This window comes from Euleptes europaea, chromosome 13 (assembly GCF_029931775.1).
Source record: "Euleptes europaea isolate rEulEur1 chromosome 13, rEulEur1.hap1, whole genome shotgun sequence".
NCBI classification, from domain to species: Eukaryota; Metazoa; Chordata; class Lepidosauria; order Squamata; family Sphaerodactylidae; genus Euleptes; species Euleptes europaea.
In genome coordinates, this window is record NC_079324.1 from 30,177,268 (window position 1) to 30,192,556 (window position 15,289).

Genomic DNA, 15,289 nt, shown 5'->3' on the forward strand with positions numbered 1-15,289 from the left:
TCTTGTTTTGCTAGTTAAAAGAAAAAATGAAAGAGCAGTCCTGGAATATCCTTTTCATAGAATGCGGCCGTGGCGTAAGTATGTTTCGGACAAGGAAGACCCGAGACCTGATTGTCAGAGGGATCCCAGAGGTGTTGAGAGGAGAACTCTGGCTGCTGTTCTCAGGTACCTAACGGCTACATAACACAATGACTGATTTTGTTTAAAAAAAATATGTCTTTAGGCTATTCCATGTTGCCTGTCTCAGCGATTGCTGAATTGCTGCGATGTCACTGAACGTTCACTAACATTCAGGCCATAATTCTAAGGACCATAAAATGCACTCTGTGAACTTTGGGGACCTTCAGACTTCTTGTTTCTTCGGTGAGATTCTCCTCCCCAGGTCTATGTTCTACTGTTAATGTAATTTTGAAACACAGAAGAGCTTCATAGCCAGTTTGTTTTACGGCCGCTGAGTTGGCACTGGTATACACGCAATGCTTATTGAATGGGGGTTGTTTGAAATGACCATAAATGGGCAGGGAGATTAGAGTTCATTTCTAGCAGTCTTGTGTGTGCCATGTAGATTGGCTCCAGGTCTGAGTAGTTTCACAATCAGGCCCAGTTCTCATGCGCCAAATTGGATATGTGCAGCGTGTGCACTTCTGTGCGTATTGCAAGAAAACTATGTGAATGTCCTCTTGCTTGTGTTCTCTAACAGTGTGCACTAAACACGTTGGCAGGCGCTGTGAATGACATGGCAAGCAACCCTGGTTACTACACTGAGCTGGTCGAGAGGTCCCTGGGGACGTGCACTTTGGCGACGGACGAGATCGAACGGGATCTGCGTCGCTCCTTGCCTGAACACCCAGCCTTCCAAAGCGACACTGGCATTTCTGCTCTCAGAAGGGTGCTCACGGCCTACGCCTACAGGAATCCCAAGATTGGATATTGTCAGGTATGGTGTGCCCATGACTTGAACATTTGTATAACGTAAATAAGTCACATTATGCATGTAATGGTAGCGATATTGCAACACAAAACACAGCTATGCCTGTTCTTGGGGTTTCTTTTCTCTGCAACTCTGAGGGGTGGTGATTACATGTGTGTTCATCTCATGTCAAATGCAACATCCAGTGTTGATTTGCGTTCTGTGAATTGTGCACCAGAGGTAGAATTCTCATTTCTTCTCACATTGCCCTCATCATGAACAGAATTTGCCAAAAACAAGGGCGCGAAAATCACAAAATAATTTGCAGAATGCCCGGGTGGATGAAAAAGCTGTTCACCGGGCACCTAAAACTTAACAGGCCAAGTGAACAATTGGGGAGTGTATTTCACAGCCAAGGTACCACCACAGAGAAGTCCCTGTTTCTGGTTGCTGCCCCCTTTACTTCAGAAGGACCTCAGTCATTGATATGAATGATTGGGCTTGTTCATAAGCTGTCTGTCAGTGGCATCTATTCATATATTTGTCTGTCAGTAAACAAGCGCAGAGAAATCTGAGGGGTGTATGTGCATGTGTGAACAAGGCCAGAATAACACCCCAATCTGTTGTTTAATGCTTGCCGTCTCTTTCTAATATTGGCTACCATGCTTGATCATTGATAGGCAATGAATATTTTGACTTCGGTGCTGCTGCTTTACGCCAAAGAAGAAGAGGCTTTCTGGCTTTTGGTTGCCGTGTGCGAAAGAATGTTACCTGATTATTTCAACCGCCGAATCATTGGTACTGTTTTACTTATTTATTTGTGTTCTTAATTGCCGCCTTCCCAAAAGAGCCAAAGGTAGCTAACAGCAGCACTGAAAAACTACATCGGGAGCAAATTAAAATACTAAAAAAAAACACAGTGAGAAATGTCTCTCTGCATCTGAACACATGAACTCATGAAGCTGCCTTATACTGAATCAGACCATCAGGGTCCATCAAAGTCAGTATTGTCTACTCAGACCGGCAGCAGCTCTCCAGGGTCTCAGGCAGAGGTCTTTCACATCACCTACTTGCCTAGTCCCTTTAATTGGAGATGCCGGGGATTGAACCTGGGACCTTCTGAATGCCAAAGAGATGTTCTACCATTGAGCCACACCCCCTCTGCCAAACAGCAATGCAGGTTCAGCAGATTTCAGCAGAAATATTCTCTGAAATTAATTTGGTGAGCTCTTCTAAAGGCTAATAAGAAAGGGGCTTGGTGCAGCAATCCTAAGAATGCTTTCCTGGGAATAAATCCCATTGACTAAAATGGAACTTTCTTCTGAGTAGACCTGTTCAGGCTTGCTCCCTACCCTAGTTTAGCTCTGCCTTCACCCATGTTCCAGTTGTCAAAAAGGGCAAGAGTCCAGTAGCACCTTAAAGACTAACAAAAATATTTTCTGGTAGTGTAAGAGCTTTCGTGAGCCACAGCTCACTTCTTCAGTTACAGCTAGAATGTGAATCCATCGGTCTTTAAGTAGAGGAACAGTATGTAAATGTGAATAGCAGGCTTGATGGGATTAGGTGTGATATGCAGAAGAGTCTGTGATGTCCAGGGGAGAGATGGGTGTGGAGAAATCAGCATTGGTAATGGGCCATGAATGCAAGGTCTTTATTCAGCCCAGGTAAATGCATTGACTTTAGTTTGAATATCAACTGTAATTCAGCAGTTTCTCTTTCCAATCTCCCTTTAAAATTCCTTTGTAAGAGAACTGCTACTCTTAAATCTGCAACAGAATGTCCTGGAAGGTTGAAATGTTCACCCACTGGTTTTTGAATATTGTGGTTTCTGATGTCAGACTTATGTCCATTTAATCTTTGTCTAAGAGACTGACCTGTTTGTCCAATGTAGATTGTGGAAGGGCATTGCTGGCATGTGATGGCATAAATCACATTAGAAGATGAGCAGGAATATGAACCTGAGATAGTATGGCTGACATTGGTGGGTCCAGTTGTTTAACATGGATTAATATCTCCTTCGGCATGCTTTGACTGCCCTGTAAGGAGCGTTTGGCCCCTAGAAGACTTGTCCTACAAAGATTCTCCCCCAGGAGTCTTTTCAGTGTTATGTTTATGGGAGATTTCTCATGAAGTGTGTAATTGCTTGTTAACTAAGCAGGCATGCAATTGAACAGTGTTGGGGGGAGGGGTTCAGAATGCAGTGCTGCGGCTCAAATTTCAGAGCGTCTCCAGGAAGAGAAGGCTTTAAAAACCTCTCAGAAGAATTTGAAACGAAGCAAATGCCCCCTCCTTTCTGTTGCTCTTTAGTTCCCCAGTCCAATGCACAAAAGGGATGCTTAGAGATGTTCTAAGAAAACAATGCCAGTTCGTGTAAAGTAGTCTTGAAGATTCCCCCCTTCCCTGATCCCACGCACCTTTGCAATGTTCAGGTCCCTCTGTCTCTTCCCTCCCCCGCCAGGTGCCTTGGTAGACCAGGGGGTGTTCGAGGAGCTCATCAGGGAGCACCTGCCCCAGCTGACGGAACACATGACAGACATGACGTTCTTCTCGTCGGTCTCCCTCTCCTGGTTCCTGACTCTGTTCATCAGCGTGCTGCCCATTGAGAGCGCCGTCAACGTGGTCGACTGTTTCTTCTACGACGGGATAAAGGCCATCTTGCAGCTGGGCCTGGCCGTGCTGGACTACAACATGGACAAGCTGCTGACCTGTAAAGATGATGCAGAGGCTGTGACGGTTCTCAACAGGTACTGGGGGGCGTGTGCTTTATACACAAAGGCATTTAGCTAAATGAAGCGGGAGTCACTCGGGATGGGCCCCTGCCTTGGTTCCAGAGGGGACTTTGGGCTCTCAGTGCCCCCCTTTTTAAAAAAATGCTGTAAAACATTTCTAGCCCATCTTTTCATCCATTTAGTCCCCAAGGTGGGTCACAACAAGCTTAAAAACAATGGCTGAATTTAACACAACCTCTAAAAAATGGGGACCCTTAGAACATATGGGGATGGGCTGTAGCTCAGTGGTGGAGCATCTGCTTGCCATGTAGAAGGTCCCAGGTTCAATCCCCGGCATCTCCAGTTAAAGGGACTTAGGCAAGTAGGTGATATGAAAGACCCAGTAACTGATGAGACCCTGGAGAGCCGCTGCCAGTCTGAGTAGACAGTACTGACTTTGATGGACCAGGGGTCTGGTTCAGTATAAGGCAGCTTCATGTGTTCATGTGTTCAAGAAAAGCCCTGCTGGATCAGACCAAGGCCCATCTAGTCCAGCAGTCTGTTCACCCAGTGGCCAAACAGGTGTGTCTAGGAAGCCCACAAACAAGATGACTGCAGCAGCATTGCCCTGCCTGTGTTCCGCAGCACCTAATATAATAGGCATTATTAAAAGTAGGGTCAGAACTCAAAGACAGCAAACCCCAGAATGTTAAAACATAATCAGAAACAGCAGCTCTGTAGTTTGGCAGCAAATAATTATTTATTGATTCGTGGCGATTACACGCAGCCACTCCAGGGACCTGCTTGAGACCGCTCACAAAAACAAAACCACAAAAACAACACAAATAATCAGTATTTTAAAAACCAAGACGTTAAAAACGAGCAGAAAAGCACTGAGCAACCTAAAAAAGAATCCATAAAACAGTCTCCTCGGGCTAGAAGCAGACCATGAAACAGCTAAAAAAGATAAAACCTCTTAATTCAAAGCCTAGATGAAAAGTTATTAATAGAGCCTATGAATAAAAGTTTGTTGTTTTCGATCCACTTATGTGTGTCTGTGTGGTGCCTTTCGGTTTCTACATGGTGAGCTCCTTGGCATGCAATGTATACTTTATTTTAAGGAGGTTAGGGAGGAAAGGGACCTTTTGGGAAGACTCCGATTACTGAGAAAGCTTGGTGCAAAATGAATATAAATCTTGTCCACTTCTTTTGTGTATTACTGATTCTCCGCTGCAATCACAAAGAGCCATATTCTTTGTCACCTCCTTTGGGGGCAGAGACCTTTGTGTTCCATCTGTGAAACTTTGTAAAAGCGCCACATTCCCCAGGAGCTCTTTAGACGTGAATAACAATCTTGATGCTTTGGGGCAGAATTTTGGATGTTTTGTCATGCGAAATATGTACCTGTGATGCTGACAGCCGGGTCATAGCTTACAATGTCTCCGTTTTTCCTTGCGTGTCCTTAAATGTAGGTTTTTTGACAGCATCACCAACAAGGACAGTCCGCTGCCTCCAACGGTGCAGCAGGCTTCTGGGGCCAACGAAACGAAGAGCCAGCACCCCAAAGTGGATGTCAGCGACCTCATCCGCGAGTCAAACGAGGTGTGTCCGTCCTTCCCCCGCACTCACCTGCTTGCATGTTGCACCCGATAACGGTGGCTTGACAGCGCCCTGTTCTCCTCCTAGAAATACGGCGACATTCGCTTTGAGGACGTGGAGAGCATGCGCCGCCGGAACAGGCTGTACGTCATCCAGACCCTGGAAGTCACAACAAAGCAAAATGTGGTGAGTGTTATTAAAAGCCCAGGTTTCTGGGACCTCTACATGTTCACATTGTGCATCTCTTTCTCATAGCCTTGACTCTTCTTTAGGAGGGGGTTGGCACTCAAGGATTAAAACCAGATAACTGCCTTGAATGAAACTGGGCATTTATTTTTCTGTTCCTGCCCCACCCCCCAACCTGGCCCTCCCTGTTCATAGAGCAAACTGCCCACCACAGTCAAAAGAGACAACCCTTGAATAGTTTCCCTCTGTCTCTGATTTTTTGCCCGCTTGTTGGTGTAGACAGTAAGAAGAACAGAAAAGGAGAACAGGAGATGGGAATGAGCCAATGAGAGTGAATTTGGTCAGGAAGGGGTTAGCAGACAGCCCCTAGAACCCTTTTGCGGCTTCCCCTTCCTTCCCAAACCCCAGCATGGTGTAGTAGTTAAGAGTGGTGGTATGGAGCGGTGGACTATGATCTGGAGAACCAGGTTTGATTCCCCACTCCTCCACATGAGCAGCGGATGCTAATCTGGTGAACTGGGTTGGTTTCCCCACTCCTACGCGTGAAGCCAGCTGGGTGACCTTGGGCTAGTCACAGCTCTCTCAGCCCCACCTACCTCACAGGGTGTCTGTTGTGGGGAGGGGAAGGGAAGGTGATCGTAAGCTGGTTTGATTCTTCCTTAACTGGTAGAGAAAGTTGGCATATAAAAACCAACTCTTCTTCTTCTTCCCGGGCAACCTGGGTGAAAAATGCCTGCACATTTCCTCCTTGTATATATGCAACAAAGCAGGCTAGAGAATAGTTTGGCTTTTCTTAATGAAAGCTGGGGATTTGGAGGAGGGATGTGATGCTTTCCGGGGGTGGGTTTGCCCCCAAATACTCCCCCCTATAGCTGCGACATGAAAGGGGGAGCCCCTGATGCTCAGCAGCTGAAATGGGTTTGAACCTGCCCCATATATAGTCGTGAAGCCAGTGGGGGGCCTCCTCTTCCACGCTGCCTGGAATCTAAGAATTCTGAAGCAGAAACAAAAATGAGCAGGTTGAACCATAACTGGGTTTCACCCTCTCTGCGATCTGTTACAGCTGCGTGTCATCTCTCAAGAGGTGAAAATCAGTCCCAGGGACCTGGAAGATCTGTACGAGTTATTCAAGGTAACGCTTTGCTCCTGTTCCATGCCTTTGTTTTGCAAACAGCCCTTTCAGTAATATTCAGGACATTTCATCAAGGAGAAGACTTCCAGAATAGCTTTCTGGAAGCCAGCATGGTGTAGTGGTTAAGAGCGGTAGTTAGGAGCGGTGGACTCTAATCTGGAGAACCGAGTTTGATTCCTCACTCCTCCACATGAGCGGCAGAAGCTAATGTGGTGAATCGGGTTGGTTTCCCCACTCCTCCACATGAAGCCAGCTGGGTGACCTTGGGCTAGTCACATCTCTCTTAGAGCTCTCTCAGCCCCACCTACCTCACAGGGTGTCTGTTGTGGGGAGGGGAAGGGAAGGTGATTGTAAGCCAGTTTGATTCTTCCTTAAGTGGTAGAGAAAGCCGGCATATAAAAACCAACTCTTCTTCTTCTTCTTTCTCCCTGACATGTTTCATTTTTTGCACGCACGGCTTTAGTGGTTTGAGAACACTTTTAAACAGGCACCTTCACATACCTGGCCCTTCCCAATTTGTAGCTTTGGCTGGTGAATTATGCCAAGGACATAATTTTCAAGCAAATGCTGTGGCCGGAACTTGGTGGGTGTCAGCTCAGATACCAGTTCAGCGCTGGCATTTCCAAAACGCCCTCAACTTATTTCCCGTTGCATTGTGCATGAAGACACAGGAAGACGGTCAAATCAAGCTGAGGAGCATCCAGTTCTCCCGGTTTCCTGGAGCTGGCTGAGGAGAATACTGATTGTCTAGTGTTTGCGATGGTCCCCAGAGACACTCTTACCTCCCCCCCCCTCCCCCATCCCCAAGCTGTAAAAATAAATGGATTGGCTTCTGAGAAAAAGAAAAAGAGCCAGATAAGCTGATCCATGCAGAGGGCCTAGAGGAGGAGAACATAACTCTTAAATCTAGTCAGAGCGGAGAGAGGAGGAATGTTCTGGAGTCAGGGCCACAGCTAGGTACACATTTGGGAGGGGCTGTGGCTCAGTTTGTAGAGCATCTGGTTGGCATGCAGAAGGTCCCAGGTTCAATCCTCAGGATCTCCAGTTAAAGGGACTAAGCACGTAGGTGATATGAAAAGACCTCTGCCTGAGACCCTGGAGAACTGCTGCCGGTCTGAGTAGACAATACTGACTTTGATGGACCTTGATGGTCTGATTCAGTATAAGGCAGCTTCATGTGTGTTCATGTGTGTGTGTTCAGGGCCACAGGTCTCTGTGGGAGTTGAGCAAAGGAGTGGAGCAGGGAAAGACACATCCTTCTGGAGGGAAGTGCATCATCCTGAAACTTTAGGATTGAGCAGCAACTTGGGTTTTAGGAGCCCTATGGCGCAGAGTGATAACCTGCAGTACTGCAGTCAAAAGCTCTGCTCATGACCTGAGTTCGATTCCAGTGGAAGTCGGTTTCAGGTAGCCGGCTCAAGGTTGACACAGCCTTCCATCCTTCCAAGGTTGGTAAAATGAGTACCCAGCTTGCTGGGGGTAAAGCGCAGTCAACTGGGGAAGGCAGTAGCAAACCACCCCATAACCACAGTCTGCCTAGTAAACGTTGGAATGTGACTTCACCCCATGGGTCAGTAATGACCCAGTGCTTGCACAGGGGTCTACCTTTACCTTAACTAGGCAACGTTTACTAGGCAGGCTGCCAGCTTGGAGGGCTTTAAGAGGGGAGTGGACATATTCATGGAGGAAAGGGGTATTCATGGTTATTAGTTAGAATGGATACTAGTCATGCTGCATAGTTATTCTCTCTAGTATCAGAGGAGCATGCCTATTATTTTGGGTGTGGTGGAACACAGGCAGGATGGTGCTGCTGCAGTCGTCTTGTTTGTGGCTTCCTAGTGGCACCTGGTTGGCCACTGTGTGAACAGACTGCTGGACTTGATGGGCCTTGGTCTGATCCAGGAGGGCCTTTCTTATGTTCTTATGTTCTAACAACCTGGTAAAGTTGCACAGGGGACTACCTTTACCTAACAATGCCAGTCGTCTCTCCCAGGATGGTTGTTCTCTCTTTTTCTGCCAGGCCCCTCTCCATTGGGGGGGGGATGGGAAAGGTCCTAAGGCTTCGCTTATGTTTTGCAGAAGGAGCACTTTCTCTCTTGCTACTGGAGCGCGAACAGCCCAGCCCTGAAGCACCACGACCCCAGCCTGCCCTACCTGGACCAGTACCGCATCGACTGCCAACAGTTCCGCCTCCTCCATCATCTCCTGAGCCCCTGGGCCCATTGCGCAAACAAGGACTCCCTTGCCCTGTGGACCTTCCGGCTGCTGGACGAAAATTTAGACGGCCTTATCAACTTTAAAGAGTTTGCCTGCATTCTCGGTAAGCACTGAGGGAGGGGGGCCGCCCTTCCTGGTCTCCGTTCCCCCCTCGGTTGATTACCAAACCCGGCTCCTGTTGATGAGGGATGGGTGTCTAGGAAGGGAGCAGCCTATCGAGATTTCTTGTTCTTCAGAGCAGTGCCCAAACCTCACTCTTGAAGTATATTATAGCAATTAGCTGGTACCACATGACCTGCTCTGGCCAGTCACTGTTGAGGGGCTTCTGTATAGACTAGCTTCCTGCTCCCTCCACTCGCTGGAGGCACATGGGCTTAGTTCCCGTCTCACATCCCTCAGGTCACAGGTACTAGACGCATCTAAGTCCCGATACTATTATTCACCTTAGTCTAGGCCAGAGTTTTCCAAACCGTTTGAGTCATGGAGCAATTTTCAGGAGAGAAATTCGTCACAGAGCACTAATTTTCACCTGGCACCTACATACTAAACCCAATGACAGCAGTATTTTTCTTTCCAGTCTCTTCGTGGAGCACTAGGAGATGTTTCGCGGAGCACCAATTGCTCCGCGCAGCACAGTTTGGGAACTTCTGGTCTAGGTCAAGCACATTTTGCTCCTTATACTTTTGCAGTTAGTGGTGTTTGGGTACAAAGTTGACTGCTTGCATGCTCCCAAAGCATCAAGAACACCTTGAATAACCCTCCTTGCGCTTGTTCTTCTCCCCTGCTCCATCCAATTAGATACCATGTATTACGGAAGTTTTACCCACAAGCTCAAGCTGCTCTTCAAGCTTCACATACCTCCCGGTGAGTCGGCTTTGGGTGTCCTATATCGGGGTGTCCTCCTGCCTTTCTGAAATGGGTGGATCATGGAAAGCTTAAGTTGCCCTTGTGCGTTTTTCTGCCGTATTAATCTAAATGGACACTTTGTGGGGTGGGGAGTGATCTGTTAATGGCTGCTCGTAGAAAACCAGATGCCCAGAAAAGTGTTGTGGCTCCAAATAAAGGTGCTGTTCTCTCCAGAGAGCCTTTGTTGACTGGAGTGGTTCAGCTGTTTCTGTCTTTGTCACTGGGGCTTCCTTCTAGCCCTACGAGGTTTTTAGCTGAGGGTTTTTTCCTGCTTGTTGCTTACATTTTCATTGGTAACTTTTCAATTTTTCTTAACCGCCAGCGTGGTGTAGCGGTTAAGAGCGGTTAAGTGGTTTGGAGTGGTGGAGTCTGATCTGGAGAACCGGGTTTGATTCCCCACTCCTCCACATGCGGCCTACTGGGTGACCTTGGGCTAGTCACAGTTCTCTCTGAACTCTCTCAGCCCCACCTACCTCACAGGCTGTCTGTTGTGGGGAGGGGAAGGGAAGGTGATTGTAAGCTGGTTCGATTCTTAAATGGTACAGAAAGTTGGCCTATAAATACCAACTCTTCTTCTTCCTCTAATCTGCTGTTGTTGGCCATCTTGAGGATCCTGAAAAAACAAGTCAAGACATAAATTTTGATGAACAAATTAACTTGCCCCATAGGATTGTTGTGAGAAGAAAATTTGGGCCGGGGGCAGGGAGTGCCAGGACTTGTGCGCTTGCTGTTATGTAACTGTTTGTATGGTCCTACTTAAAAATAGTTTTGCATTGTCGTTGTTGGCTTGTTTAGTGTTGGATGATAATAATTGCTCTGGTTCTGTTGCTATCAACCTCTGTGTTTTATTTTTGCAGCTTTCACTGAAGTGGAGTCCCTCAGCCCTTCCAAAGGTTCTCAGCTCTCAAAAGAAGAGTTGATCCACTTCAGTCTATTGAATGGTAAGCTGTTCAGTAGGCTGTGCTTGCAGAAGTCTTCCATGTTTTGGCTAGGAGAATAGCAGGTGACAGAAAATAATCTCTTCCTCCATCTCCAGAGGCAAGGCCAATCACTACGTTTGGGTCCTGTCTGCTGAGAGGCAAAGGAAGACAGGCGCTTGCCCGTTCTTGCTGTGGACAGAATGCACAAGCGGTTAGGAGAGCCGGCTTTGGGCGGCTGTTAGCTTTTGTTGGACTAGGACAAGGAAGGGACTGGAGACCTGGGTTAGAATCTCCTGATCGATCCGGGATCTCGATGAGTGATCTTGGGCCACTCACACTTTCTCTGTCCAACCTGCCACACACAGTTGCAGTGAGGGCAAAACGGATGGAGGAAACGTAGGATAAAAACGTGGTGGAGAGAGCCAGAGGCTTCCACTCCAAAGATGTCAAGAGCCGAAGTAGCTCAAGGCAGGTTGTTGGAGGAGCAGATGAAAAACAGTCAAGCATTGCTCAGGTTGGCTCACTTGTCTGGTGCACCTGCAAATGGTCTCACAGCAGCTGTTTAAAAGGAAGCAAATCAAATAAAATTGTTCACAGTTTACTTCCCTCACTTTTGTGATCCTCCCTGAAGTAAGGGCAGGCAGGGTGTTAAGAAGGCAATGGAAAGGACAGGTGGGTAGAAAGGAAGAAGAAGAGTTGGTTTTTATATGCCGACTTTCTCTACCTTTTAAGGAGAATCAAACCAGCTTACAGTCACCTTCCCTTCCCCTCCCCACAACAAACGCCCTGTGAGGTAGGGTGGGGCTGAGAGAGATCGGAGAGAACTGTGACTAGCCCAAGGTCACCCAACTGGCTTCGTGTAGGAGTGGGGAAACCAACCCAGTTCACCAGATTTGCCTCCGCCGCTCATGTGGAGAAGTGGGGAATCAAACCCAGTTCTCCAGATCAGAGTCCACCACTCCAAACCACCACTCTTAACCACTACACCACAGTGGGGTTTGGGAACGGGATCCTCTGTTTTTACAAATATCATCCCAAACTAGTAATGAACTGTGGGTTTTTTTTAAATGCAGCAACTTCTATCTAGCTTGGTAGATTCTAGACAATTTACAATGTAATTTTACAATTATTAGCCAGCCTTTCAGAAGTGGGGGATATCTGAAGTTTTGACTGCACATCCCATACCTTTGAAAAGTCACCTGTGTGAATGACAACAAACAGAACAGGCTGTGTTAGGGGGATCGGGGACTCTTGGAACGTGATGGCACTGGTGCTTCACTTACTGGACATCTGACTTTTTTTGTGCAGTGGGGACTTTTGTTGTTAAGCAGACGGGGCTGACTGACGGCCTCCATGCATTAAGGCTGGGATGGAAGACAGAAGCATTCCGTCGCTTTGGTTTCTTGTGAAAGATGCTGTCAGAATTGCAGAGTGGTGATTTCTTTTCTTCCTTTTCCACCTCAGTTTCCTCACCTGGGGACAGCGAGGATGAAGGCGCTTCGAAAAGGAGCCCAGACAAAGGTAGCGGATTCAGGATTAGAGCGCACACTGAGCACGTGCCCTGATGGATTGGGGAGAGACCTTAAGGAGTAGGGCAGAGCGCACACGTTTCATGCAGGAGGTCCCAGATTCGGTTCTGACGTCTCAGGTCCCGGGAAAGATCTTTCTCTGCCTGAGATGAGCCAAGATTGGCCTTTGCAAGGAGAAGGTCCCAGATTTAATCCCTGGTGACTGCTAATTTTTCCTGTTGCGAAGATGTTTTTTGCACAGGAAGGCGTTCAGGCGGGCGGTCCCTCAGTCACTTCTGAAGAGACACAGACCACTAGGAACTGTACCGTGCCCGTCTTTTTCTGAATGTGTAGATCTTCTTCAATGCAAGGAGTTACCGGGCATGCCCCCCCCCCACAGTAACACATGCAACCCCCAGTCCAAACCCAGTTCTGAATTCTTATTAAAGTGTTGGTTGCGTTTCACTCCTGGGCCTCTCCTTGCACTCGGATGTGCCCTTGCATCCAGAGGACTTCTACTGCAAAAGCCAGTCCGTCATTCTGTGCTGAAAGCCTTTACGGCTTATTTGCGTGGCAGCATCTGACCTGGGTGGCGTTGGGCTCACCCGATCCCTTTGCCGTAGCTTGATTTCTGTTTTCGCCATTCAGGGAGCAGAACACACAAGCCAGGCAGGCGCATCTTTGCAAAAGCCTGTTTAGCCTGAAGAGGAGAAGACTGAGAGGGGGACATGACATCAAGTACTTGAAGGGCTGTCATATAGAGGAGGGTGCCCATTTGTTTTCTGTTGCCCCAGAAGGTCGGACAAGAACCAACGGGTTGAAATTAAATCAAAAGAGTTTCCATCTAGACATTAGGAAGAAATTTCTGACAGTTAGAGCGGTTCCTCAGTGGAACAGGCTTCCTTGGGAGGTGGTAAGGGCTCCTTCCCTGGAGGTTTTTAAGCAGAGACTAGATGGCCATCTGTCAGCAATGCTGATTCTATGACCTTAGGCAGTTTATGAGAGGGAGGGCATCTTGGCCAACTTCTGGGCATGGAGTAGGGGTCACTGGGTGTGTATGTGGGGGAGGTTGTTGTGAAATTCCTGTATTGGGCAGGGGGTTGGACTAGATGGCCCTGGTGGTCCCTTCCAACTGTATGATTCTATGAGGGGGTGTTTCTGCTTTGAAGCCTCAGATCAGCATTTGCTCTGAAACTGGCTCATTCCCCTTTCCAAACAGGGAAAGGGAAACTTGACATCCAGGCCTATTTGAAGCAATGGCAAGATGAACTGCTTAAGAAGGAAGAAAATATTAAGGATTTGCCACGAATGGATCAGGTAAAATCTTTCTGCACTACAACTTGTGGTGTTACTCAGTTGGGGAGGGGGGCTAGTGGGAGGATCAGAGATCCTGTATATGCTTTGGGGTTCTTAATGCGACAAGTGATGGTGAGATTTGATGCCAGCTCTGAGACATCACATACAAACTGGTGGAGTGATGAGCCTGAACCTGGTTTGTTGGGAGCTCCTGCATCCCTTCCTCCTCCTCCCCCCCCCCATCATGGAGTGCAGTTGAAGATTTCCTACTTTTGGGGAGACCTCAGTCTAACCTGACAAACTGGGGTTTGTTTCTTTCCCAGTACCCAGGATTCTATACCACTGCTTAATCAGGATGCAGAACCCCAGTTTGCTGGGAAAGAAACTCCGCACAAATGACAGCATGAGGTCTCAACTAACTTTTATCGGAGACCTCAAGATGAGGTAGCAAGTGTAACTAGTGATCGACAGCCCCTTACAAACAACCAGGCCTGCAGCATGCTGCTAACTGCAGCCACTAAGCTAGAACTACTCAGCCAGAGCAGAGAAACCGAAAATATCTCTTAATGGTACGCTGCACTGTTTACAGAACTGTTCCATACACCACAGAAACTAACTCCAGTTTGTTGAAGGACCTGCATTCAGACATCATGACAAACTGGAGGACTCCCAAAAGTTGGAGGTCTTGAATGGGAAGAAAATGTAACGGGGAGCGGGAGGGAGAGTGTGAGCTCTCCCAGCGAGAAACCAGGTGCCTGCTCGTCATGAAGAGTTTGCTCATTCGAGGTCTAAATGCAGCTGCATCCAATTGACTGTGGGGAGGGGCCATGGCTCAGTGGTAGAGCATCTGCTTGGCATGCGGAAGGTCCCAGGTTCAATTTCGGCATCTCCAGTTCAAGGGACTAGGCAGGTAGGTGATGTTAAAGACCCCTGCCTGAGACATTGGAGAGCCGCTGCTAATCTGAGTAGACAATACTGACTTTGATGGACCAAGTGTCTGATTCAGTATAAGGGAGCTTCATGTGTTCAATGTGTACACAACAGTTTGTTCGAAAAATAACAGCTCTGATCCAGGCTCTCTCTGAATTATGTCCAATTCTTATGAATTATTGCGAGTATCCTTTCTGTTCTCCCCCTGCCCCAGTCCCAGTTCATTCAGTTTTCAAAGACTCTGTATAACTTGTTCCATGGGGACCCGGAAGAGGAGCTGCTCTACCGTGCTATCGCCATCGTGACCAGTCTCTTGCTGAAGATGGAGGAGGTTGGCAGGAAGCTCCATGGCCCCACGGGGCCACCCAAAAGCGCTGCCCCTTCCGTGGCCGGCATCAGCACAGAAAACAGCAGCGAGCTCCAGGAGACGAGGCCGCCCCAACAGACTGGTCGCCCAGGACCCCAGATCCCCAGCAGAGGAGACGGCGAGTGGTCGTTTGCTTTCGAGCAGATCCTGGCCTCTTTACTCAACGAACCTGCTCTCGTGAGATTTTTTGAGAAACCGGTCGATGTCAGAGCCGTGTTAGAAAACGCAAAAGCCACTCAGTTAAAAGTGAGAGTTCGGGTATAGCACTTAATGCGACTTAGGTTTCTGTCTCCCGTTTTGCTTAGTACGGGGCGGGGGAATGGGCCCTCAGGGCTGTGGGCCATTTGTGAGCACGGTTGTATTGAGTTTGTTGGGAGCTTAGGGGTTGAGGATTTAGCTTGATCCCACCTGTGCCTAGGGTGTTTTGTGTCTTTCTTTTTTGCAAATATAGTAAGTAAATATAGCTTGAAGCACAGTTGCACCTGATTATTGCATATTCAAACACCCTGGAGACAGGCGCCACGTTAAGGATGTATGTTGCCTTGGAAGAAGGCCCCTAGAGGGCGCTGTTGCAGTATGTTCCCAAGCCACTCTGTCGAATGTAAAGTCC

General features: G+C 47.9%; 1 protein-coding gene across 1 annotated transcript in view; it reads left to right on the forward strand.

Moving 5' to 3' along the window:
• TBC1D8B (TBC1 domain family member 8B) overlaps window positions 1–14,990 on the forward strand; it is a 37,034-nt gene extending 22,044 nt beyond the window's left edge. Inside the window, exons 9-21 of the mRNA XM_056859226.1 lie at window positions 15–165; window positions 723–937; window positions 1,591–1,708; window positions 3,369–3,654; window positions 5,091–5,220; window positions 5,305–5,403; window positions 6,467–6,535; window positions 8,615–8,855; window positions 9,551–9,616; window positions 10,516–10,599; window positions 12,043–12,099; window positions 13,306–13,403; window positions 14,527–14,990. Of these exons, the coding sequence (XP_056715204.1) occupies window positions 15–165; window positions 723–937; window positions 1,591–1,708; window positions 3,369–3,654; window positions 5,091–5,220; window positions 5,305–5,403; window positions 6,467–6,535; window positions 8,615–8,855; window positions 9,551–9,616; window positions 10,516–10,599; window positions 12,043–12,099; window positions 13,306–13,403; window positions 14,527–14,943 (2,031 nt within the window). The 3' untranslated portion in view covers window positions 14,944–14,990. The remainder of the gene's footprint in view (window positions 1–14; window positions 166–722; window positions 938–1,590; window positions 1,709–3,368; window positions 3,655–5,090; window positions 5,221–5,304; window positions 5,404–6,466; window positions 6,536–8,614; window positions 8,856–9,550; window positions 9,617–10,515; window positions 10,600–12,042; window positions 12,100–13,305; window positions 13,404–14,526) is intronic.
• The last annotated feature ends 299 nt before the right edge of the window (window positions 14,991–15,289 follow it).